Genomic DNA, 26,867 nt, shown 5'->3' on the forward strand with positions numbered 1-26,867 from the left:
TGCAAGGGGATCTCTTTTTGGCTGGTGTCTTGTTCTAGCTTGTTCAGTTAGGATGGGGGCTTTTTGGGGGTGGGAAAAGGGACATCTCAGTCAGTTTGTCCCATGTTCTCTGTGTCTGCCTCCACCCCTGCAGGCTGGATGGAAGGAGTGAAACTCTCAGATGGAGAGAGAGGCTGGTTTCCCTCAGAGCATGTGGAAGTGATCTCCAGCAAACACGCTCGCCAGATGAACCTGAAGGAGGAACAGCGTGTGAAGAATGCCAAACAGCAGGTCTTCTGCAAGAAATAGGATTCTCCACTTCCTTTTGCACCCTATACAGTCTCTCTGGTTTGGAGAAACCTGACTTAAGAAACCCTCTCTCTACCACATTCTGGAAGAAACAACTCTGCAGAAATAAAAAATGAGCACTTAGTACCGTCAGACAAAGTGCTACTTCTAAAGAAAGCAGGGAATTCAGCCAGGAGTAAATATATTCACTTCTACTTCCTCTGTAGTCATGGTGAGACCAAGGAAGGAAAAGAAGCTGCATATATTGCTTTCTTTTATAGTAGTAGGGAGGGAACATAAGAGAGCAGAGGACTGGGACTCAGGACTCTTGGAAATCTGTGCCTGATTTTGCCACTGACAAGATGTGTGACCTTGGGCAAGTCACTTCAGAACTCTGCCTCAGTTTCTCCATCTGTAAAACGGGGATAACACTTACCTACCTCACGGGATGTTGTGAGGCTAAATTCATTCATATTTGTAAAGCGCTTTGAGTTCCTGAGAAGAAAGGCACTATCGACATGTAAAGCACACTGTAGTTAAGGTCGAGAAGAGCTTTTCATTTCAACCTCTTCTTAGGGTTCTTTAAGTGATTTTAATTTCCACATATTTTCATTTAAGATAATATATTATGGGCCAAATTTTCTGTTGATGTAAGTGGGTACAATTCCATTGACTTCAACGGCGTTCCGCACTTTTATACTAGCTCAGTTTAACCCAGTCTCAGCAAAAGATAAGTTTTAGATAATATGAGAAAAATCCATTAGCTAGGTGAGCATGGGGAAAAGAAATTTTTCCCTCTAAAGTGTTTTTCAGACCTTCTTTTGGAAAAAATTTCAAAAACAATTAGTGATTTTTGGGCGCTCAACCTGAGATACTTTGAAGGAGCCTGATTTTCAGGAAGTTCTGGGCACCTGCCTTTGGAAAACAGTGTCCCTTAATCACTAGTCACTTTTGAAACTCTTGACCAAGGTTATGTTTTACACGTTGGCATACACTCTGTACTTAAATTTAGTTGTTCTTGAATGGCAGGAAAGTGGAACTGCACTGCATAGGCCTAATCTATTATAGCAGATGTGATGCAACATGCAACATTTTGCACAATTATAAAACAAGGAAATCTATAAACTATAGATATTTTTAAACAAAACATGTAACTGCAGTTTGTTATGGTTCTATTTCTGTGCAAAGTCATCAGGTTCTAAATGCCGCTGGAGAACACTGCTTCAAACTGTAAAATATTTTTTCTTCTGTATTAAACAAAGGAGGGTTTTTGCATGTAATTATGCTAAAACAACATCAAGGTTGAGAATTTACACACGGCAAAGTATGAAAGCAACACATGTAACCTTCTTGCTTCTAATGTATTTGAAGAATTATTGACCTTTGTATCTCTGGATCTTTGTAATATCCTTTTGATTTCCCTGGCATAGTTTGTTCCAGACTATTTATGCCAGTCATTTGAACTGGATTTACTTTTTGTTTGTTTGGTTGGTTTTTAAGATTTTTTTTGACCTAATAAACTTATGCACTTCTCCAGTTAGGATATACAAGGATGTACCTCTTCCATTGCAGTTAGCTTATCTTTTCATAGGAACATAAGCTCTGTGCCTGTAATAGTTGCCAACATTTGAACACTCCCCTCCCTCATCCCCTAAAACTAATTTTTCATATATGACTACTCTCCCACAACATTTCAGCTGGATAAAGCTTAGCTTTTTTTCTCTGCATTGACATCTTTCTTCACTTCTACAGCAGCCATGGCATAGAACATTATGTGGTGTAGCTAGAATGAGATGATGCATGTGGTATGGAGGTTACAGGGGCAGTCATTTGTCACCAGTATACCAAGATGACCTGGGAGGATGACCTATTGAGAGAGGACATTTAGTATACACCATACACATACTGAAGGACAAGATGGTTATGAAGTCCTGCTAGCCACAGACTGTACAGTGCCTTCTTAGAGAGAACTAAAACTGATCCTAGGTCCACTTTTAACAGCTGAAATCAGTGCTCAGAAAGGGGGTAAAAGTGAGTCCTAACTTCAAACTGGAGGTAATGACAGACTAACAAAGGTAATCCTCAGCCACCCACCTAAACTTCTATCATAGTCCAAATACAAGATTCCAAACTTCATGCATACATGGTACAAATGAAATCATCTGGGACAAACTCATGAGTTCCTGATTCACCTTTACGGAGTGCATGATGTCATGAGTTCCTGATTCACCTTTACGGAGTGCATGATCTTTGAAGTTACTCAAGAGAATAAGCCTGCATGAAAACTCTCAAGTCAGTGAGGCAGTCTGAGATTCATTCATGCAGCTATTTCAACTTTAACCTTGTCCCAGGAATGCAAAGTTATCAAGTCTGTTTCTGAGGGGGGAAGCTTGTAGGAACATAGGAATTGCCATGTGAGATCAGACCCATGATCCATCTAGTGCAGTATCCTGTCTGACAGTGATTAGTACCAGATACTTCAGAGAAAGATACAAGAAACCCTGCAACAAGAAACTTTGAAACAAATCTGTTCATAGGGACAGTTCATTTGTTACCTCTAGCAGGTAAAGACTGGCATAAACCTCTAAGCATGAGGCTTACCCCTTCTAAAAAAATAAAGTTTAAAAAATTTTCCACGATTGAAATTCTAATATTCTCATGAACTATATAAATTCCAATCCTGGTTATTTGTTTGTTTGGGGGTTTTTCTGGTAGCCTGCTAAACTCAGTCTCAATTCTATTGTAGCATTGAGTTCTGTAGGCTTACTATGCACTGGATTAAAGAGTGTTTCCTTTTATCTATATTAAATTTACTGCCCTTCAAATTGGTTAATATTCCCTTGTTCTTGTATTAGGAGAGACTGGGCACTTGTGTTTATTGTTCAATTTCTACACCAATTGGTTTTGTACATCTAAAATCAGTTGCAGACTATTACAGCTTCTTTCCTAACCATCTCTCAGCACATGCCAAAAAAAAAAAAATCTGTAGAAGTGCTAACACAAGACTTGCTGTATCATTCAGCCCAGTCATAGAAGCAAAGTCAGGGCCTCATCCACAAGCAAATGGATAGCGATCATTTGATTCATCACCAAGTTTGCATTGAACAACATGAACAGAAAGGGCAGGGTCATGGCCAGCCAGTTCCCTATCATACTGAGGAATGATCTCAAACAATACTAGTAAGACATGGGCAAACTGGATCTATGAGAAAGCCTCAGCCCACCCTGCCTTCCCATGTTCATCAATAGGAATCGGAGACACCAATCACCAATGAGCCTACATCACCCTCTCATCATGTAGCTCCTTACCAGTCCCTAGGGTGGGTAAGGATCTAGACTTCCCCAGCAGAGTAAAAGGGTATCACAGACCTTTCGCCACCATGCTGAGGACAAGTTGGCATTTCTATACATTGAAACAGAGGCCACTTTTTCAGGGCTCTCCTTTTATCTCCACCACCTCACTCCATATACAAAGAAACAACCAATCCAATTAAACATCCTAGCCAACACAATAAACCATTCCACCTACTGCCACATACACTAAAAGAGTAGTTACACACAACTGCATACAGTATTCCAGGTGTGGTTGTCTCAGTACTAGAGAAACAGCGCAGGTAGTAGTGGAATTAAAAAAAAAAAAAAAAAAAGGAGGAGTCCGGTGGCACCTTAAAGACTAACCTATTTATTTGGGCATAAGCTTTTGTGGGTAAAAAACCCACTTCTTCAGATGCATGGAGTGAAAATTACAGATGTAAGCATAAATATACTGACACATGAAGAAAAGGGAGTTACTTTACAAGTGGAGAACCAGTGCTGACAGGGCCAACTCAATCAGGGTGGATGTGATCCACTCCTAATAATTGATGAGGAGGTGTCAATACCAAGAGAGGAGAAATTGCTTTTGTAATGAGCCAGCCACTCCCAGTCCCTATTCAAGCCCAAATTAATGGTATTAAATTTGCAAATGAATTGTAGGTCTGCAGTTTCTCTTTGAAGTCTGTTTCTGAAGTTTTTTTGTTGAAGTATGGCTACTTTTAAATCTGTTATAGAATGATAAAATGTCCAGGGAGATTGAAGTGTTCTCCTACTGGCTTTTGTATGTTGCCATTCCTGATGTCTGATTTGCATCCATTTATTCTTTTATGTAGAGACTGTCCGGTTTGGCCAATGTATATGGCAGAGGGGCATTGCTGGCATATATCACATTAGTAGATGTGCAGGTGAATGAGCCCCTGATGGTGTGGCTGATGTGGTTGGGTCCTCTGATGGCATCGCTAGAGTAGAGCTAGGGACAGAGTAGGCAAAGAGGTTTGTTACAGGGATTGGTTCATGGGTTAGTGTTTCCGTGGTGTGGTGTGGTGTGGAGCTGCTGTTGAGTATTTGCTTCAGGTTGGGGGCTGTCTGTAACCGAGGACTGGCCTGCCTCCCAAGGTCTGTAAGAGTGAGAGATCAACGATCTACAACCTGTCCTGGAAAATGATGAGGTGCTGGAGAGGTTTTAGTTGGGGGCTGTACGTGTTGGCCAGTGGTGTTCTGTTATTTTCCTTGTTGGGCTGGTCCTGTAGAAGGTGACTTCTGGGTACCCATCTCACTCTGTCAATCTGCTTCCTCACTTCCCAAGGTGGGTACTGTAGTTTTAAGAATGCTTGATAAAGATCTTGTAGATGTTTGGTCTCTGTCTGAGGAATTGGAGCAAATGCGGTTGTATCTTAGGGCTTGGCTGTAGACAATGGATCGTGTGATGTGGTATGGATGGAAGCTGAAAGCAAGTAGGTAAGTTTAGCGGTCACAAAGTTTCCAGTATAGGGTGGTGTTTATGTGACCATCACTTGTTTGCACTGTAGTGTCCAGGAAGAGAATCTCTTGCATGGACTGGTCCAGGCTGAGGTTGATGGTGGAGTGGAAATTGTTGAAATCCAGGTGGAATTCTTCAAGGGCCTCCATCCTGTGGGTCCATAGGATGATGTCATCAATGTAGTGTAAGTAGAGGAGGGGCACTAGGGGACGAGAGCTGAGGAAGCATTGTTCTAAGTCAGCCATAAAAATGTTGGCATACTGTGGGGCCATGCAGGTATCCATAGCAGTGCTGCTGACTTGAAGTTATAAGTTGTCCCCAAATCTGAAATGGTTGTGGGTGAGGACAAAGTCACAAAATTCAGCCACCAGGTATGCCGTGGCCTCTTCAGGGATACTGTTCCTGACAGCTTGTAGTCCATCCTCATGTGGAATATTGGTGTAAAGAGCTTCTACATCCATGGTGGTCAGGATGGTGTTTTCAGGAAGATCATTGTAGTTTCCCCAGGAAGTCTGTGGTGTCTCGAATATAGCTAGGAGTGCTGGTAGCATACAGACTGAGGAGAGAGTCCAAATAGCCAGTTAATCCTGCTGTAAGAGTGCCAATACCTGAGATGATGGGGCATCCAGGGTTTCCAGATTTATAGATCTTGAGTAGCAGACAGAATACCTCTGGTCGGGGCTCTAGGGGTGTATCTGAGTAGATTTGTTCCTGTGCTATAGCAAGGAGTTTCTTGAGCAGATGGTGTAGTTTCTTTTGGTACTCCTCAGTGGGATCGGAGGATAGTGATCTGTAGAATGTGGTGTTGGAGAGTTGCCTGGCAGCCTCCTGTTCATATTTCGACCTGTTCATGATGACTACAGCACCTCCTTTGTCAGCCCTTTTAATTATAATGTCAGAGTTGTTTCTGAGGCTGTGGATGGTGTTGCGTTCTGCATGGCTAAGGTTATGGGGCAAGCGATGCTGTTTGTTCACAATTTCAGCCTGTGCACATCTGCGGAAGCACTCTATGTAGAAGTCCAGTCTATTACAGTATTTCAACCATCTGGAGGAGTCCACTCAGAATTCTTCTTCTTGTAGTGTTGGTAGGAAGGTTCCTGTGGGTCAGTGAACTGTTCAGTGGTGTGTTGAAAATATTCCTTGAGTAGATGGCAAAAGTAGGCTTCCAGATCACTGCAGAACTGGATCATGTTTGAGAGGGTGGTGGGGCAGAAAGAGAGTCCCTGAGATATGACAGATTTTTCTGCCAGGATAAGTGTGGTTGGATAGACTAACAATATTATTGGGTGAGTTAAGGGTACCACTGTTGTAGCCCCTTGTGGCATGTAGGAGTTTAGATAGTTTACTGTCCTTTTTCCTCTGTAGAAAAGTGGCGTGTGCGTTGTAAATGGCTTGTCTCCTTTTTGTAAAGTTCAGCCACGTGGAAGTTTGTGTGGAACGTTGGTTTTATATGATAGTCTCCAGTTTTAAGAGCTCATTCTTGATCTTCTCCTGTCTGCTGTATAGGATGCTGATCAGGTGGTTCCTCAGTTTCTTTGAGAGTGTGTGGCACAATCTCTCACCATACTCAGTATAGTATGTCGATTGCAATGGATTTTTTTACCTTCAGTCCATCTAGTATGATGTCCATCTGTTTGCACTTGGAGAGGAAGACGATGTCTGTCTGAGGGCTTGGCTACACTTACAAATTTGCAGCGCTGCAGCAGGGTGTGAAAACACACCCTCTGCAGCGCTGCAAATTGTGGCGCTACAAAGCGCCAGTGTAGTCAAAGCCCCAGCGCTGGGAGCCGCGCTCCCAGCGCTGTCCGTTATTCCCCACAGGGAGGTGCAGTACGGACAGTGCTGGGAGAGTTTTCTCCCAGCCCTGGCGCTTTGACTACACTTAGCGCTTGTAATGTACGAAATTACAAATTTCGCTTAGCGAAAATTCGCTTAGCGAAATGTAAGTGTAGCCAAAGCCTGTATCTGTGCGAGTTTTTTGATGAGGTTGATCAATCATTTGCATTGATTCAAAGATAATCAATGCAAATGAGCAAAGGCCTAGGGAGAGTCACTCTATGAGATGAGATGAAAAATTAAGGCCCTTATCCTGCCATCAGCTCTATGGAGACAGGCCTCTACGCCCATGTGGAGCACATTGCAAGACTGGGGCCTAAATTCTGTGTTTTTTCTAAGAGATGACAGTAGGGTTGCCAACCTTCTAATCGGACAAAATCGAACAGCCCTGCCCTGCCCCCGCCCCATTCCCCAAGGACCTGCCCCTTCTCCGAGCCCCCACCCCTGCTCACTCCATCTCCCCTCCCTCTGTCCCTCGCTCTCCCCCACCCTCATTCACTTTCACCGTGCTGGGGCAGAGGATTAGGGTGCGGGGGTGGTAGTGAGGGCTCTGGCTGGGGGTGCGGGCTCTGGGCTGGGGCCAGGGATGAGGGCTCTGGACTGGGGCAGTGGTGCGGGGGAGATGGGCTCTGGGTGGGGCCAAGAAATGAGAAGTTCAGGGTGTAGGAGGGGGCTCTGGACTGGGGCTGGGGCACGGAGGGGGGGTGGGGACTCCGGCTGGGGGTGCAGGATCTGGGGCGGGGCCAGGGATGAGGGTTTGGGGTGCAGGAGTGGGCTCAGGGCTGGGGCAGGGTGTTGGGAGGATGCAGGCTCCAGGAGGGAGTTTGGATGGAGGAGGAGACTCTGGGCTGGGGCAGAGGGTTGGGGTGCAGGGTCCAGGCAGCGCTTGCCCTGGCTCTCAGGAAGCAGCCACCAGATCCCTGCAGCCCCTGGGTGCCCGGGCAACCAGGGTGGCTCTGCCTGCTGCCCTCGTGCCTTCAGACGCTGCCCCTACAGCTCCCATTGGTCATGGTTCCCGGCCAATGGGACCTGTGGAGCTGGCCCTCAGGGCAGGAGCAGTGCATGGAGCCTCCCTAGCTGCCCATGCGTCTAGGGGCTGCAGGGACCTGGCAGCCGCTTCGGGAGCCACACGGAGCTAGGGCAGGCAGGGAGCCTGCCTTAGCCCCGGACCCCCATTGTACCACCAACTGGACTTTTACCGGTGCAGCCGGCAGTGCTGACTGGAGCCACCAGGGTCCCTTTTTGACCAGGCGTTCCAGTCGAAAACCAGACACCTGGCAACCCTAGATGACAGTGAAGATATCATAGTCAAGAGCAAGTATTTGAAGGATATCAACATCATGGAGGAAGAGAAAACATTTAGGGTGATATAAAGAACTGTAACTAGGAGTAATGGAAAGAAAATAAGAAGGGGAAAATGGGAGGAAAAAAGGGAATAGCAAAAAATGCCCTTATGGTAGATCTATTGTGCATGGGACGTGATAAATTCCCCTAAACTTGACTGAATAAAGACACCAGGGAATGTCCAGGGCTCTAGGAGCAATCACACAGCAGGCAAAGAGGAGAAGAAGCAGCTGAAGTAACTGAACTTTTTACACCTTTAGTTTCTCACAGATATCGCACAGAAATATAGGTGACACTGCTTCAGATTGCAGCTATTTCATTTTATGTGGGATGGGCAGCAGCAATGCAGGTCAATTCACTTGAATAGAGAAGTTGCTGACCTCCATAGGAAAAAAGATCAGTTTCTACAGAAGTGTTATAAATAGTCTCTTTAGAATAAAAACCTGAGAAGTTTTAAAGAGATCCTGAAAAGGTCTGAAGCTGCCATCCAAAAATAAAATACCAAAGGTAATGTTCCTTGCTCCAGTAAAAGGAACAAACCACCACCACCTACAGGTCAACAAATAAATACAGCACTACTCACACACAGGAACATTCATAAAAATAGCCACAGAGCAAAGCAAGGAGGATTCTCCTCTACTAGGCCCTGTTCATGCTAACATTCAAAATGGATTTTGTTTGCAATCCTCAGCTGATCCAATTACAAGAGATGCCATTTGAGCTGTGTCCACACTCTAGCCAACTTGTCTCAGCTGTGGTAAAACCATGTTTGAACACTCACGTCTTTAACATGCTGCCTAATTGTGCTCTCAATCCTACATTCATTTAACACAATGGGACTACTCACAACTGAGTACTTGCTGCATCAAGGCATTAAATACTACAGTGATACATGCCATAGAAAATCCAGAGATAGAAAACACATAGGACAATGCACTCTGGGATTGCTGCAGGAGAGGTGGACTGTCCTAACCAGTAATCAAGGCACAGTGGGACTGCTCTTGTCCACACTGCAAAAAATTAAGTGCAGAGCCACTTATAGGAAGACTGGTTATAAGAAAGATGATCCATCTTAGTGGCAAGAGCACTAGAGGCACCATGCTTACTAAACAGATATTGACCATCAGGACCGTCCCTAGACATTGTGGTGCCCTACAAGTCTCCCCCCGTGAGAGGAAGGGCTGGACCCAGGCCTCCACAGGGTGAGGGGACTGCACCCAAGGTCTGTGGGGGGACAGGAAAAGGCTGGGGGGAAAACCGCCTCCCCGTACAAACTGGTGGAGCGGGTTGGGGCTGGGTCGCTCCACTTCCTGCCGCCTGGTGATTGCAGGATTGGCCCGACCCCACACTCATGGGGCAGTGGGAAGTGGAGTGATCCAGCCCACTCCACTCTGCTCCCCTGGTTCCCAGCCTTGGGGGGCAAGGGGTACAACCCCCCAGCACTCACCAGCGGCATGGAGCAGGCTGGGGCCAGACTGCTCCACTTCCTGTTGCCTGGTGAACGCAGGGTGTGCCCAACTCCTGCTGCAGTCCCCCGGAACGTAGCTCAGGGAGGGGATGGGGCAGGGTGGAGCAGGGATGGGAAGAGGCAGGGCAGGGGCAGGGCAAAGCAGGAGCAGGGACTATGGGAAAGGGGCAGAGTGGGCACGGGAGGGGGCGAGGGAAGCTTTCCTGGCAGGCTTAGCTGGCTGGGGGATTGGCTGGCAGCTGGAGTAGCATGCAGCTGTGTAGGGCACCAGGAAATTTGGGGCAATTTGATGCCCCAAATTTCCTGGTGCCCTACACAGCTCCTTGGCTCGTGTATGGGTAAGGACGGCCCTCTTGACCATGTGTGCAGACACCAAGCATGTTTTTTAGAACCAGCCACATTACTGAATGGTTACAATCTTGCTTGTAACAGTTCAAGAGAGAACAGAGAGAGGTCTCAGCTTCTGGTGCCATCTCAGTCAACGCAAACTACTGTGCACCCCTTCCACAGAGCACTAAGACCAGACAGAAGCCAGATATACACACTCAGGACCCAATTCACTGTTGCCCAGCATTTTGTGTAGGCATTTACACAGGTGTGAAGTGGGTTCAAATACCACCAAATCAGAATAGTAGCATTATACACCCACTTTGCACTCATATAAGCAAATACACAAGGTGCAGGGAAACAATGAATTGAACCCCTACCCCGTCCCACTCCTATACTGCATTACCAACAAGCCAATTTACTTATCATACCTTCTTGCTTACTTTTTGCCTTGCAACATATGACTGGCAGGGAAATCCATTTAATTTCTGTTTGTATTGAGTGTCACTTTCAGGCTCAAGAACTGTAATGTTTGGATTTTAAACATTTATGCTTAGGAATGTTTGTTAATAAAAATACAACTATTTTGACTGGCCCTTTAATTTGGGGCCAAATTTTAATATATTATGCCTTTTTAACATCAAAACCAGTGATGCAAACAAACCACCATATTCAAAAAAGAATAGCGTCTAGAGCAGTGGTTCTCAAACTATTGCACTGGTGACCTCTTTCACACAGCAAGCCTCTGAGTGCGACCCCCTTTATAAATTAAAACACTTTTAAAATATATTTAACTCCATTATAAATGCAGGAGGCAAAGCGGGGTTTGGGGTGGAGGCTGACAGCGTGCAACCTCCCATGTAATAACCTTGTGACCCCCTGAGGGGTCCTGACCCCCAGTTTGAGAACCCCTGGTCTAGAGCAACATATCAAACCCTAAAAAGACAGATGCCAAAAGAAACAAAAAGTTCTCAGAAACTGAACACAGAAAAAAAAACCAACATAAGCTAGATGCTATAGACTAATACAGGGAAATTTCACCCTAGCAGATTATCTTGCCCCTGTGATGTTTGTAAAATATAAGCAGGCTTCTACCAAATACAAAATCAGTGCTCAAAATGGAAAGCGAAACTAGGAGGTAGACGACAAACCAGAAAGCCAAGGAGGAACAACTTCATAATCAATGGTCTTTTACAGAAATAAAGTTCAAGAAACACTTCCCAGGCTACCAGAAATAGCCTGAGAGTCCAACTAAAAACGAAGGAAATAAAACTGGAAAATCTTGGGGACAAGACACAGGGCTGTAACCAGGGCAGGGTAAGCGGGGCAACTGCCCAGAGTGCAAGGCCACAGGGGCAGAAAAATGAGGCAACATGGGGGACAGGGCATGTGGGGTCACATGCCCCACAAATTTCTGTCTTCCATTTAGCACAGAGGTTTTCTGGAGCCAGGGCAGTGGTGAGCAAGCTCCTTGGGGAAGCATTTTACGGCAGCTGGACTCAGCAGGCAGGGGCCAGCTCCAGGGGGCATCACCAGCCAGCCCCAGGCTCCTTTGGGGGAGAGGCAAGAGCATGTCAGGAGCACAGCTAAGAGCTGTGCAACCCACCCTGCCTGGGGAGCACCCAGTTGTGCAGAGGCTGCCTGGCTTGAGTAGCAGGGCAGGGAAGGCTGCTGGGAAAGCCAGCCAGGGCCCTGGCTCCCACAGCCCAGAGAACCACGGGCCCAAGTGGCTCCCACCAGCTTCTGATCTGCTAGCTCCTGGTGGGGGCCATGCCCCAAGTTTGAAACCCTTGAAATCTGGGGGAGGAGGGAGCACATGACCCCTCTCCCGGCTGCATCTCCTGTAGTGCTTGCTTGCCCCAGGCACTAAAATGCCTAGTTACAGTTCTGGCAAGACAGGCTCATGGGATGTCAGAGCTTCATGCAGAATCAGCAAAAGGCCAAGAACTCTAAGAAAAAACCTATAGGGAAGCCACACTACTCCAGAACCTGCCCTCGACATAGGAGCCAGACGTACTGTAGTATCTTGGCAAAAGTGAATTGTCAGTCTGATCTCATGTACAGGGCGGGGGGTCTCAGGCTCTCCTCCTCACCCCCTTCCTCTTTTCTGGGACCCAGCAACCAGGGCCAGATTTCCAATTAGGCACAGTAGGCATGTGCCTTGGGGCGCCAGCATTCTAGGGGCACCTTCCCTCTCTAAAACTGCGTGCAGCACCAAGGTCCCCTGTAGGCAGGGGGTGGGGCATAGAGGATGCTGTGCCTAGGGGCATATTCCAGCTCTGCCAGCAACCTGTCTTTCTGGGGCCTCTTCAGGGCCCCAGGGCCCCAGCTCAGTCGCTTTTGCCTTGCCCTGTCTTCGGGGACCAGGAAGGGGATTGGTCACTCTCCCCTGGGGGACCCGGGTTGCTCCAGGGAGGGGGGCTGATCTGTCTCTCCTTGGCCCCTTTGAGGAGCCAGGTGTCTCCTCCTCACTGGCCGGGCGTCTAGCTCCCCCTCGCTGCCCCAGGTGGGTGTGATGAGCCTCCCGGCGCCGGAGCCTCGCTGGGATGCGGGTTTCGCGCCCGCTGCAGCGGCCGGCGGGACATTAACGCGGCGCCCCGCGGCCCCAGCGCACCCCCGCTGGCTGGCGCCGAGAAGCCCGCACAGAGGATGGAGCGGGTGGGGGAGCAGCAGCAGCAGCGGCTCCGGGGCTCGGGTAAGTTTAATGGCTCCGGGGGAGGCGCCCGGCAATGGCCCTAATGAGCGCAGCCCCCGCGGGCACTAACAAGCCCATAACCTGCCCCGCTGCGCGCCATCCCCTCGCTGCACATAACGCCCCCTCCTGCCCTGCCGTGCAGCGCTCGCTGGGGATACTGCCGGGGTGGGGGGCTCGAGCAAGCCGCGGGGCGGGGCAGAGTTACCCCTAGGGGCTGAGCAGGGCTAGGCGGCTGGGAACGGGGGAGGGGACGAGTAATTGCTCATTAGCTTTAGTTCCACCCCTGCAATTGCCACGGGCCCCAATATTCCTGCTGGGTAGCGGCTGTTCCTCACTAGGCAGGGGCCCCTGCAGCTCTGCTGAGCGTCAGCTCCCAGCTCTGGCCTCCTGGGGTCAGCCCCTGGGTGGCAGCGCTTGGGGGGGGCGCTGATGGACCCTGGGACTCACCAGCCAGCATTGGCACTGTCCAACTGTACCTGAAAGGGTTGCTCATAACAGTGAAGTAAAGGACCCGCCCCGGGGGGGGGGAAGAAGTGCTTAAACAGACATTTTGGGGGTGGTTTACAAATTAAGGGCCCAGTTGGGCACTCTGTGAAGTCCACCGGAGCTCTGCCATAGACCTCAATGGGCACATGTCTGGCCCTCACTGGTTACTAAATGCCACTGAACTAAAGCCCAGATCCACAAAGGCATTTAGGCTCCGAACTTCCATTGATTTTAGAACCCTTCATAGTTGTATAGATCTGGGCCTAAATGTCTCAGTGTGCATTGGTATCTTAAGGCTTGTAGAAATGACTGGCTGGTGGACCTGCAGCATCAAAGGCTTGTGACTGTAAGGCATAAAAACACGTTACCCTTTCTCTTGGATTTCTAAGGGGACTGTTTTGCCTCTGTCCATGTGCTCCTGACCCCTTTGCTTTCCTTTTTCCTTTCTCAACCTGGTCGGCTACATCCCTACAGCCCTGATTCTGGCTGTTTGCCAGCCCAGTCTAAGCTGTGCATTCAGGTTATTTGACATCTTATGTTCAAAATAACCTTAGAAAACTCCTATGCCCTTATAGTTGTGGTTACACCAAGGCACAAAACTTTTAGGGAGGTGCGGGGAGCACCTGGCTGAAGGTGAAGCAAAAGAATGCAACACTCCTCCAAGGATCTTTGGTTGACCCCCTATTTGAAGTTCTGTTGCTAGAATAATCCCCTGTCCATCAAAATCTCTTCCAGTTATGGCTCTTCCTCTAGAAGTGGACCAATGCTATGTTCCCTTTGATCTGTCATAACCATTCCCTGTCTCCCTTCCCTGAGAGCAACAGAAATCCATGGGGACTGTTCAGCTCCCTGGGTATCATCAGGGTCCATCTTTCTCCCAGACCCCTATTGTCAATATGGGTCTCTTGTTTAGATCTACCATCCCTGAAGTACAGGGCTCCAGGCCCTTATAATTTTGGGTGAAAGAGCTGGTGATTACCCTTCTCATGATGCTCCTGGAAGTGAGACTCCTGCAGAAGGCAGAGCTTTCTCACTGAAACATCTTGCCTCTTCCCATGAACTTTCCTATCCAGGGACTGCCTTCTTCTAGCATTACTGTGTGTGTTTGCTTTGTAGTATGTGAGGAGGAGGAGGAGGAGCAAGAACAAGGAGAGGAGGCGTCACTGCTGAGCCCTAAGCACTTCATTGAGGATGTGGCGCATGGGCCAGGGAACAGCTTGCTATCTACTTTCCATGCCGTGATTGTAAAAGATGAGTCTGGGAGTATCCTTGAAACAGGAGGTGGTGCTGATCCCTTAAAGGAAGAGGAGGAAGATGGAAACTACTGCATGGTGCAGGTGGGAGGGTCACCCAACCTGCACCCACCAGCCCTAGACTGCCAGCCTGGGAGCATCCTGGAAACAAGAGATGGTGCTGACCCTGTAAAGGATGAAGATGGAGGTGGAAACTACTGCATGGTGCATGTGTCTGAGTCACCCACCCCACACCGACCAGCTCTGGACTGTCAGCTCAACTATGCCACAATGTGTGGGTCATTGCCAGCTTTCTTTGGCAACATGAACTCTGTGCCCCGAGTCCCCGGGGCTGAGTTTACCCAGGAGATCCCAGATCAGTCACAGGAAAGAGCTGAGGGATATTACCCTGAGAGCATAGAAAAGGAGACCAAGAAACAAAAAATCAGTGGCAGCAGTGGAATGTGCTCCCCAAAGACATCCAGTGTTGCTCCCGGGAACTTTTACAGCGTGGCACAGCTCCAGGATGTGAATCTAAATCTTGGCCATGCTACCCGCAGATCAGCCCGATGTGCGGCTGCCAGCACTGCAGGTCGGCAGTCCTACAGGGTGTCATCATTCCAGGAATCTGGAGGCAGTCAGGATGTGGCCAAGGAGAAAAAAGTGCCGCCAGAGAACCCAGAAGAGCAGGGAGCTCTGCTACCTGTCCGAAAGAAAACACGCACCTTCTACAGTGCAGGTAGGAATTGGAAGATACTGAGAGCCACCCTGGCAGATAATGGTATTGGTAGACTAGGGTACAGTGTTACCGAGGGCATATTGAATAGTATATTGGGCTGCAACAAGGAGACACTGGACAGCAGTGGCTGCTAGTGTTTGTATAGTCAGCTCTCCATTGTTAAATGCTCAGGAACATCTCCAGTTGAATTAACCTGGAAGGTTGCTAAGTGTATTGGGTATACAATATCATTAGCAAAATGCACTTTGTTCTGGTGTGGAAGAAGATTTTTGCTTAATGTGGTAATATATTTCTATTTTGAAGATGCCTTTTTATACCATTATTTATTTATTTATTTGTTGAGTATTTTGAAAATCAGGTTTCTCTTCCCCCCTCCCCCACCCCGGTTTCTTTCTTTCACTCTCATGTCACACACACTATCCTGCTCTCTGCTTCATTATTCTCTTCCTCTCTCTCTGTCTTTCAACAATGCCTCCTTTCCAGAGCAGCTAGAGGAATTGGAGAGGATGTTCCAGGAAGACCATTATCCTGACAATGAGAAGAGGCGGGAGATCGCTGCTGCCGTTGGTGTAACACCACAGCGCATCATGGTGAGTCCCTCGTGGTTAATGGGCACTGCATCAGAAGAACAAGAGAAAATGAGAAAGAGAGCCTGGAGGTATGTAGGGAGAGGAGAGGAGTTCATCTGGAAAGGAGAGAGACTGCAGCTGCCAGCAATGTAGGGGGCAGGAAGGTAACTCACAGGGAGGGACAGTGACATGGGCGGCAGGTTATATATTTGTGTGGGGCCCGGGCCCCAGCAATATTCAGGGCTGGGCGCCCTGCTCCAGCAATAGTTGGAGCTGGGTCTCTTCCCGCCCCCCCCCCCCCCCGTCCTGCCTGGATCGGCCCCGGCCACCGCAGGTCTCCCCCCGCCGCCGCGACCCTGCCTGGAGCAGGTCCCAGCCCCCGCCTGCCACCCCCCCTCCGCGTGTTCCCCCCCCTCCGCCGCGTTGTGTTGCGTCCCTGCCTGACAGAACGCAGCGCGCCTCTCCCCTGCCTGCTGCCCGGAGGGCTCCCAGCAGATTTGCTGTCTGCTGCCGCAGGGTCCTAGTGCCTGCCCTCCGCCAGTACTGGCAAGGCAGGCTGCCCTTACCCTGAGCCTCTCCAACCCCAAACCCTCAGCCCCAGCCAGAGCCCTCATTCCCCCTGCACCCTAATCCTCAGCCCCAGCCCTGAGCACCCCCCCAGCATGAACCCCGCATCCCCCTGCACCCTAATCCTCAGCCCCAGCCAGAGCCCTCATCCCCCTGCACCCTAATCCTCAGCCCCAGCCAGAGCCCTCATCCCCCCACACCCTAATCCTCTGCCCCAGCCCTGAGCGCCCCCACATCATGAACCCCTCATCTCCCCGCACCCTAATCCTCTGCCCCAGCCCTGAGCACCCCCACATCATGAACCCCTCATCCACAGCCCTCACCCCACACTCCAAACCTCTGCCCTAGCCCTGAGCCCCCTCCTGCATCATGAACCCCTCATCCACAGCCCTCACCCACAGCCCAACCCTCTTCCCTAGCCCTGAGCCCCCTCCTGCATCATGAACCCCTCATCCCTCACCCACAGCCCAACCCTCTTCCCTAGCCCTGAGCCCTCTCCTGCATCATGTACCCCTCATCCTCAGCCCCACAGTCCTCACCCTGCACTCCCTCCTATCCCCAAACTCCCTCCCCCTTCCCACACACCCCTTCCCAACCACAAACTCCATCCTAAAGCCTGCACCCTTCACCTCCTCCTGCACACCCACCCCCTGCCCCAGCCCAGAGCCTGCACCCAGCACCCTTCCTGCACCCTAATCCCCAGCCCAGGATCTGCACCCCAGACCTCCCCCGCCGAGCCCCCTCCCAGAGCCTTAGGCAGGTGGGGGCGGAGTTGGGGGGGCGGAGTTGGGGGCGGGTTCTGGGCCCCACCAAAATTTTTACAAACTTGCCACCCATGGACAGTGACACAAGAAAATGGCAAGGGAGCCTCTGTTGACTTCTCTCTCTCGCTCTTCCTGACCCTTACTGTGAGGCTGGAGATTGTGAGGGGGAAGGGATGCAGATGACAGTGGGCTCCTTGCTCAGCCTCCTCGTCTTTCTCTTGGGGCTGCTTGAAGAGGAATGGGGGTAAATGGGACCTGGGGGTGATCTTCCTGCTGACATGTCTCCCTTTCCTGAGGGCATTCAGGAGGAGACAGGAGGTTGGGGAGGCTTTTTATAGATTTGTCTCTCTCTTTCTCTCTCTCTCTGTCTCCTGGGATGGGCCATTTGGACACTTGCAGGGGATGAGGTGCAGGGGAGAGGCTTCTTGCTGATTTCTGTTTCTCAGGGTAGACTGTGGGCATGATCTCTGTTGATTTCTGTCTCTGTCCCAAAGGGCTTAAGAAGAAGGGATGCAGATGGTCTCCTCACCGAGTGTTTCTTTCTCTCCATTTATCAGGTTTGGTTTCAGAATCGCAGAGCAAAGTGGCGAAAATTGGAGAAACTCACTGTGAAAGGGAGCAAGAAATGCCCAGCATCAACAACTCTGTCAGTTCCTTCAGGAGCAAGCACTTATGGGTGAGGGACCTACCCCCTCTCTTTTCTCTTTGTTACCAAGCACTTAAGAGTGAGAGTTCCTACCCTTTCCCCTGCCCCATTTCATCTGCATCCCTCCCCCCTCACAATCTCTGGCCTCACATTAAGGGTCAGGAAGAGAGAGGGAGAAGTCAACAGAGGCTCCCTTGCCATGAGACCTTATGGGTAGCTGCAGCTTCTGCATCATGCCAGCTGGTGAGAGACTTGTGCACCCTTTCCCATTTCAAAACCTGACTTGGATTGGTAATGGAGTTTAATGGATAATGCCTTAAGAGTGTGATTTATTAGCCTGTGAGATAGTCTTCAAAGGAAAGTGGTGGAATCTCCATTGCTTACAATGTGCAGGGAGGAGGGGAGGAGATAAAAGAGTGATCTAGTAGATTTTTTCCATCCTCAACTTCTGTGAGCATGTTGGCCAAAGTCCCTTCTGCACCTTATTCTCCTCATAGTTTAAGTGCTTCTGGACCCACAGGGGGATATTTTCCCTCTCTTTCCTCGCCCACTCATGTTTTCCTCACAGAAAATGGGGTTCATTGGCGAAATGGAAGTTGGCATCTTTAGGGGAAAGGGGTTTATGTGTGGGGGCGAAGTGGGAGTATGCAAAGACTTTCCAGGGAGAGGAGGATCCTCCAAAAGAATGGGTGGAAGGAAAGATCTTTCAGAGGCAGAGGCAGGTAGAAGTTAAGGTTTTGCAGAGTGAGGAGGATAATAGGAATTTGGAGTGAGAGTTTCCTGAGGAAAGAAGGGGAACAGTTAGAAGAGTGAGTATTTCCAGGTCAGGGCTTGTCTCACTCTGCCCTCTGTTCCTTCGTTCCCTGCTCATATCTTTTACTTCTTTCTCCAGGCCATCTCTCCTGCCTATGCCTCCACTGCCTGACATCATTCATGACCAGTCTGCTATGCTCAACATGGATACCGCAGTTGGGAACTATCCCAGCATGCTCAGTGGGCATCCTGCACCGCTCGTCTCCTCATCAGGTGAAAGCCATTCATGGTTGTATCTCAGTAAGAATTTGTGTTTCTGTCTGACACGGCGTGGTGGTGTTCTTGCTGCCTCCAGGATTCTGCACACAGCCTAAGGAAAATCACACAGGTCTCCACACCAAGCAGAAACTGTGAAATGGATTTAACACATCCCTGCACGTGCCCTCTCATGGGATTACCCACTATGTTGTGCAGCTTCTCAGCATTGAGAATGTGGTCAAAGACTGAAATCATTAGTAATTCCCTTACCCAGGTCTGACACCTGTAAGGCCAGACCCGATCAGCCTCACTTCCTTTAATCCCAGTTTGCTAGATGTTAGATACTGGCACCATTAATGGTGTTTTCCTGAATGATCGTGTAGGGTTTGTTCTGGTTGCTTATGCTCCTGTGGCAGGTATACACCCTACATATAGGTTTAAACTGTAGCTTTTCAGCTACAGCCCAGCCCACAGTAGAGGAGAGTGTGTGAGGAGGTGAGTCACATTAACAGCAGCTTTTGTATCTGAATGTGAGCCAGGCTCCATGCCACCCTGAGTGCCCAGGGAGCGTAGGCCAGAACAGCCCCTTCTAGCCTATTTTACACATTGCTGTCTTGACCAGAATAGGGACAGAGCCACAGCCTTGCCATTGTTCTACCCCACCCATACCTTCATGTCCCCTGGAAAGTTACTACTACTACTGTTGGCCTCAGACTTCACTGAGGCCTGACATTGTGCAGTCAGTGTGCACTGACAGCCCGAGGACCAGACTTGTGCTTGGTCCAGAGGGGCAGAAATTGGATGAGGGTGAAGGTTCTTATTTAATTTCTGTTGCAGTAACATTGGGAGTCAATAGGGTGTGCTCTTGGACCAGTTTTCTGCCTGAGCTGCAACTAGTCTTTGGAGAATCATAGAAAGCAGAGAGAAGAAATTTGTTAGATTGAATATTTCATGCCTTAGGAGCCTGTAATCTTATGAAGTCAGGATTTTTCCCTAGAGTACATTTCCCAGTATTTACTTCAGATGACGTTTTCACCACTTTTCTAGGGAGAGTAATCCATACTAATAGATCTGATTAGCAAGTGTTTTCCTGATATTTAGCCTAAATTATCCCTTTCATTAATTTCATATGCTTAGTTATAACCCATTGTACCATGCTAAGTGCAGTGACACTTATATTAAGGGAATGACTGAGAGAGCAACAAAAATTGGGTGCTCTGTGGAAATGGTTTTCTAATGAATTTGGAGCATAACTGAACCCAAACAGCTAAAAATGGTAGATTATTAAAGATTAAATAGTATTTATTCAATGCCAAAATAGTTGATGATGCATTAGACCTCAATAAAAATTCATTTATAAGTTTACTCAATTTTCATAAACAGGCACATAAGCTAAGAATAAAGTACTAAAATAAAACACATTACCAATACTATAATATAGTACTTCACTTCTGTCATCTAAATCTGTCTGTGAGAAGTAGTCCAGAAACTAAGACTGCTTATGAATAGATTCTATGAATTTTTTAACCAACATGTCTTTAATTCTATTAGTTGATTCCAACATTTGCACATTTTGTTGCAGCAGTACAAACATTGTCAAGGCATTTGAATAATCCATTGCTTCTCAGAATGATGATGTGACACAGTTGATGAATCCTGCAATTGGTCAAATAAGCTCAAAGACCAAGATGTTGCAAAAATGGCCATTTGTTGGAAGAAAACAAGCAAACATAATATTCAACTATTCCTATAATTGTCTATGGATGAACTACAGGATCCATAGGGGTTTCACAGACACACCGTGCTTTCAGGAGAGGAAACCTCTGCTCTAGTGTCTGAACTGAACCCAGCCATTTCCGCTATCCTTTTTCCATCCAATTGCAGCCAAGTTATCTAGCCTTCTTGAGTGCTTTTCCTCTCAGAATAATGTTCACCTGGACACACTCCCTTTCCCAAGTGTAGATTTCCCTCAGAAAGTGAAATATTCACAAAATAACTTAAAATATACAAGGGCCTACCCAAATTCTTCATATTCTCTGTGGGGAAAAAGGAAGGGGGAATTCCTGCCCAATCAATCATTGGTGTTCCATTCTCAGAGATCCTAAAACCAAAGAACAAATACAGTAGAGTCCCAACTCCCTGCCTGAAACTGAGGGCTCTGGAATTTGCTGTCTACTATCACCATTGCATCTACATTGAGCTGTCATCAAATCAGGCCTTCAGTGACACCTGTGCACGCTCCACTGAAGTCACTGTGCTTACATGTGTAATGATTGGAACTTAGTTAACTGTTTAGTTGCTGGATGTACAAGCTGAAACAGACTCCAGTGTCCCCTCTCTCTAGTTCTGCAGGGCTCACAGGAGCAAAAAGCAGTGAAAACCTATTTTTGTCCACCAAAGACAGCAGATGTTACACCCAGGAAACAAATCTGTTTAGGAAGAAGATGCCATTTTTCACAATGACTCTTTTCAGAAAAGAACCACACTTTGACAATACAACTGTGCAGTGTTTTAAATAAAGCATCACCAGAGCTTACTCTGGTGAATGAGAATAGAAAACAAGTTGAAAGAAATATAAATCATCTGTTTTTTTATATCAGCCTTTTTTACTAAGAAAACAACTTGCCAACAAAATTGGATCAAGTTAAAACTGTGGAGCCACCCCTTGGCGTCATTAGAAGTTTAAAGAAATGGTGGCGGAGATAAATAGAAACTTGAGTAGGATGGAATCCAGAATAATGGAACTGAATGAAAAGATTGAACAAATGAGTGACAGTCAATCAATTACAAGGCAAAAGTGATTTCCAAAGTATAGGCTCTGTGAAAACAACACAGAGAAAGAAAATAAATGTGTTATCTCAGTAAGTGGCAGGCTCCAACAAAAGTAACTACCAACTTGAGCCATTAGAGAATCCAATCTGAAAATATAATATTTGCCTCTCTGATACAGAGGAAGGGTTAGATACATATATAATTGTGTGCCTAATTATTGTGATTATGTGAGCAAAATAGGTACTTGCTTGTGCAAATAATAGATCATTGGTGTGTGTGTAAATGCCTGACTGTGGCAATTCCACAAGAAAATTAGGCATATGAAATTGCAACAGATGGTTTTGCACATGGCCCTAGGCTTCTGGTGGTTGAATATCAGGCCTTTGCTGTGGTGGCCACCAGAGAAAGAGATGAAAAGTTCAAATCTGCATATTTTCTCCACACTGTTTAATTGGTTCCATAACACAAAGACCTCCTTTTCAAGTCTACAATGAGAGAGAACTGTATGATTCTGCAAAATTCTATGTGCATTACCAGGAATGTTCTTGGGGCTCAGTCCTGAAACCCAATGAGACAGCTCAGTGAGGGAATAAAGAACAGCAAGAAAATCAGTGGATATGGTGGGTATTTAAGTTCTGTAGCACCTCAGGGCAACTGAGACCGTGCAAGGAGTTCTGCACTACTCCAAAACAGGGCTATGTTTAAAAGGCACAACTGAGCCCAAAGAATTAATATGTATTCTTGCAGCTGTGTTGTGAAATGAAGAGCTGGAACTAAAGAGAATGTGGTATAAATAACATTATGTTTGGAGCCTTTTCCAAGCTGGCTGTGGGTAACACCCTTTCCTCACAGTGTTCTGGAATCTGTTTCTGATAGCACTGAGAAGCAGCATGTTGACCTGTTCAAGGTTGTCAGTAACGTTTGGAGCAAGAATTTCTGTCCCAGAAAATTCTATGTTTAGTAGCATACATTTTGTGTCAGTGAACGTTCTGCGCCAGCCAGAGTGATATCAACAGGTAGGTTTCCTGTAGCTCAGCCCCAAGAGGCTTGTGCTAGACAGAACTAAGTGCAATAGTGCTTCTGTTTACTGTCTCTATCCTTCTACCGTCTGGCTCTTTTTCACTCCCAACTTCTTCTCCATCCCCTTGCACTCTTTATCCCACACCTCTGCCTTGCCATGCTCACTGCCCTGATTCCCCCAGCTCTGTCACTCACTCTACTTTCTCCATTTGACCTGTGTATGACACAATCTCTTGCTTTTTCCTTCACAGTCTCTTCGGTAACTGGAGTGGTGACGTGTTGTGAGGCAGGTCAGACAAAGGCACTATCCCAGGGCAGCTTCGGTTCCAGCAGGATGGAGTGCTTCCCCACAATTCCCAGCCCTCCACCCATTCGTAGGGCCAGCCTCCCTCTCAATATGACCTTCAACCCAAACAATCATATTGTTCCATTGATGCTGGACACTCCCAACAGTGAATGTAGTCCATCCAGTCAGGAAAGCAGCTCCAGGGAAGTCCTCACTTACAGCTTCCAGAGTCAAGGGTATGGGCAATGAGACATTCTTCATGAAAGAGATGGGGAAAGCAAACTTTAGAGAGGTTGGGGTGGGGGAAACTGAGAGGGACTAGAGAATGCTAGAGGACAGAGCTAGGATTAGGTGTGTTCATGCAAAGGGGGGGATGCTAAGAGGAGAGGAAAGGGAAGGGGGACCCAGATGAGATTATCTGCGTGCATGGTGGGAGGGGGGCCTAAGAATAAGGAAAGGGAGCTCTCTTAAGAGAATGCAGTTGGGATTAAGATGTGTGTGAGAAAGGGGAGCTCCGATGTGCAGAGAGTGGGAATCCTTCAGGGAGGATACAGTGGGGATTGGAGTGTGCATGGAGAGTGGGAAACTTGAGTATAAAGATGCCCCCCATTGCCTCAACTTCACATCTGCTGGCATGTTTTCATCTTCTCTTGCCTTTGCTCTGTGCCTGGGTGTTGGGGAGCCAGAATAGGTGTCAGCTGGGAGTTGGGAGCCAGGGGAGGGTTTAACAATTGTTTTCAGCACATGTTGCTTTAATGGTTCCTCCCCTCCCAACCTGTGAACTGTTTCTCTCCTTGCACTCCACAGTATCAGCTCACCAACCTCATGCAATTACCCTGAACAGCTGGAGCCCACAGCCAACCTAGAGACCCCATATTATCACTACAGTAACCAGCCTGGAACCTACCAGCTGCCCCAATACCCCCTGCAGCACCAGCTCTCCCAATTCCACCACCTTCCAGTCCCCCTTGCCGGCAATGTGCTGCCCAGTGTCCGCCTCACACCTACTACACCCAGCGAATCCAATCCAGCTTTCTTCACCTTGGCTGGCAATAGTGGGGTTGTGACCTACGGAGCGGCAGGTGCCTCACGAGGGTATTTACAGCACCACATAGGGGGACAGATCCTGTTACAGCAGCCTGCTGGGAGCTCAGGTGAGTATCCCCAAATCTATTGGGATCCTATTCACCCCAACTCTCTGGGGTTACTAGCTGGTTTAATGAAGGGCCGAAATGTGCAGCAATTCAACTATAACTATGAAAGGGAAAAGAAGGAAGAAAAACATGTATATAGAAAGTGACACTATAGCTCCCTACCTCCTTACTGCCTGACTCTCTCTTTTTGAAATCACTGAATGATTATTAAGTTTGATCCAAATATTATGAGCTCTTGGGACACACATCTTGGAGTGTACTGTACCTTTAAAAAATACAATGTTGGAAATAGATGGCTAGAGATAGATTGGTGTCTAGATGCCACAGTGGCATAGAGTTAGGGTAGATAAATCAAGGAAAACTGGCTCCTAATCCTATCGGGCCCCTTCTGAAGCCATCTTAAAAGTATGTATATGGTTTGGGGGCACGGGGAATGAGGTGCTTAGAGGTAGAGCTGTCTGGTGGATAGCGCATGGAAAAAGGAGTCAGGACTGTTTTTCCCCCTGGCTTTGATACTGACTTGATTTATGACCCTGGTTAAATTACTTCAGGTAATTGTTCTCTGAAATGTAATTATGTATAAATGGTATCTTTGGGCTCCATGTTTAGTTTGTCCCAATGATTTCCATATCGTGATCAGTTTACAAGTAAAACCAGATGTTTCTTTTTCAGACAGCCAGCCTTGCAAACTCAGCCTGAGATCTGAGAACTAGGTTGGATTCTTACCATCCCACGCATCATCACAAATAATAAAGGTTCTTCAGGCTAAATACTGCCCTTAGTCACATCAGCACAGTCCCGTTGCCTTCAGTGGGTTTGCACAATTGTAAATGATGGGAACCTAAGCCCTGACCGTGAAAATATTTACACCCATGTTTAACTTTAAGCAAGTGAACAGTTCAATTGAATTCACATGCATAAAGTGAAGTATGTGCATAGGTGTTTGCAGAATTAGGACCATTTCTGTTGATGGTGCACAAGAGGGAACAGAAGCCAAACACCAAGTTGGCTCTGCACGGCAAACAGGAGTGCGAACAGTAAAAACCCATTTTTGTCACTTAAGTCACTGAATACACTGGTGGAACAGACCTCTTGGATGAGAGAGTGCCATTTTTACATAGCCACTTCAGATTAGAATCACATTTTAATCATTCTGCCCCTCAGTTTTGCCCTCCTGTAAAGTGTGCACTGCATAAGAACACTTCTTATGCTGCAAACCATGAAGTTAACCTTTCTCTTATTGCAATACATTGGTATTTATTCCTGTAATGTTGTTTTGCATTGAACACACCTTACTGTGGTCCCAGAAATGCTGCATTTTTAGTTTGGGCTCTCTCTCTCTGACAAGGACGGCTTACTCAGTTTTTGCAAGTAAATCCCTTTGAAATCCTCTGATGAAAGGTGCTATCTAGGTAAAGTATATTATCCTGCTTTCCTTGTCTCTGTCTGTCCCTTCCAACTTCTCTGCTTTTTTTTCCAGGAGGTATCGCTGCCTACCAGGCTGTCCCCTGGAATGAATTCTACATGCAGGGACGTCCATTCTCCAATCAGCTTTGCTCTCGAATGCAGTTTTCCAGCACTGCAGCAGGACATTACTCCACAGAGCAGGTTCCCTACGCTCAGAACCCTGGTATAATGCAGCCCACTCCCTGTTTCCTCCAGCTGCCCAAAGGGGCAACATCAGGATCTGTAGTATTTACTGAAAAACAAAGGGCATTGCAAGCACCAGACCAGACTTCATATCAGAACCACCAATTGCAGATCGCACCAGCTGAAAGAGAGGACCCAGAGAGCAGCAGTAGCAGCAGCATCACCAAGGAGGAGGAAAGTGCTGCTGGTAATTGAAAGGCCCCCTGGGCTTTGTGGTGGGGATGAGGAAGGCATTTCTGAGCCTGGCAGATCCCCCTGGATAGACATCTGAGACCAGAGCTGGGGGGTAGTTGGGATGGATTGCCACTGCTGGGTTGCTGTCTCAGAAAGGTCTCTGGAGGCAAGGGGAAATTACACCTTGTGTAGAATCTGTGTTTGTTCCTGTGGCCGGGAATATGGGACAGCTGCTCCTGGGTGATCTCCTAGATGGAAAGTGATGTGAATTTGGTCTCAGGGTATTTAAAGATCAGTCCTGTGTCTCTATTGGCATCCCCTTCTTGGTATTCTCCTGACTGGGATTCTGAAATTAGGAGTGGGGAAGCTTTGTGTCCCACAGACAAGCTTCTCAGATTGGTCTGTTCTCTGAAGATGGTATGTGACTGCACGTGGGTGATAGTCCAGATGGGATTCAGAGGAAGATCAGTCTGAGAGAGTGCAAGGGTGAATCCTCTGTATGACATCTATTCTATTGGGGTGGTCTGGGCAGCCACACTTGGCTGATTACTTCAAAGATACCTACCACGAATAGATCCACGTTTCCTCTGGGGAGAGCTGGTTAAGAGAACAAGTTTGCAAAACTATTATTTTTAAAATTTTACTGTTTAAACATTTTTAAATTAAAAAAAGTGAACTGACTTTATAATTGCTCAAAAATCTAGGGGAAAATATCTTCAAACATTTTCACAGGGGGGTTTTATGTTTTTCATAGGGGTTAGTTTCTAATTTTGAAATGACAAAATTTTGAAATTTTAAAAAGTTTGAAATAGTTCTATCTCTGGGTGACTTCCACAGAGTGTTCTGAGATTGGTCTTTCTTATATATTTCTTCTTTCAGATGACAAAGAAGAGAATCCAAATTGACTCTACATGTTGAAAGAAACAAGGAGGAAAGGATGTTGTTGTTGTTATTATTAAACACTGTACTATGAGAGAGACAGAAGAAAGAAGAATTAATATTATTTGCAATCAAAGTGCTTTTTTGTTTCTTTTGAGTTTTTTGTTCTTGCCACGATTGTTCTCC

General features: G+C 47.4%; 2 protein-coding genes across 4 annotated transcripts in view; both read left to right on the plus strand.

The window, feature by feature from the left end:
* Positions 1-1,788, plus strand: part of LOC123354394 (rho guanine nucleotide exchange factor 5-like) — a 63,316-nt gene extending 61,528 nt beyond the window's left edge. For all 3 annotated transcript variants that reach the window (XM_044996441.1, XM_044996431.1, XM_044996450.1), the window contains exon 16: positions 134-1,788. In XM_044996441.1, coding sequence (XP_044852376.1) covers positions 134-288 — 155 coding nt within the window. In that variant the 3' untranslated portion in view covers positions 289-1,788. The remainder of the gene's footprint in view (positions 1-133) is intronic.
* A 3,208-nt stretch (positions 1,789-4,996) lies between these two features.
* On the plus strand, positions 4,997-26,867 carry NOBOX (NOBOX oogenesis homeobox). Its single transcript, XM_044983097.1, has 10 exons — positions 4,997-5,036; positions 12,544-12,732; positions 14,335-15,189; positions 15,673-15,779; positions 17,647-17,765; positions 18,628-18,761; positions 22,790-23,060; positions 23,632-23,978; positions 25,459-25,815; positions 26,682-26,867. Exons 1-10 carry the CDS (start codon positions 4,997-4,999, stop codon positions 26,705-26,707), a joined length of 2,445 nt encoding a protein of 814 aa, XP_044839032.1. The 3' UTR covers positions 26,708-26,867.

The sequence above is a fragment of the Mauremys mutica genome, chromosome 1 (genome assembly GCF_020497125.1).
Source record: "Mauremys mutica isolate MM-2020 ecotype Southern chromosome 1, ASM2049712v1, whole genome shotgun sequence".
Lineage (NCBI taxonomy): Eukaryota > Metazoa > Chordata > Testudines > Geoemydidae > Mauremys > Mauremys mutica.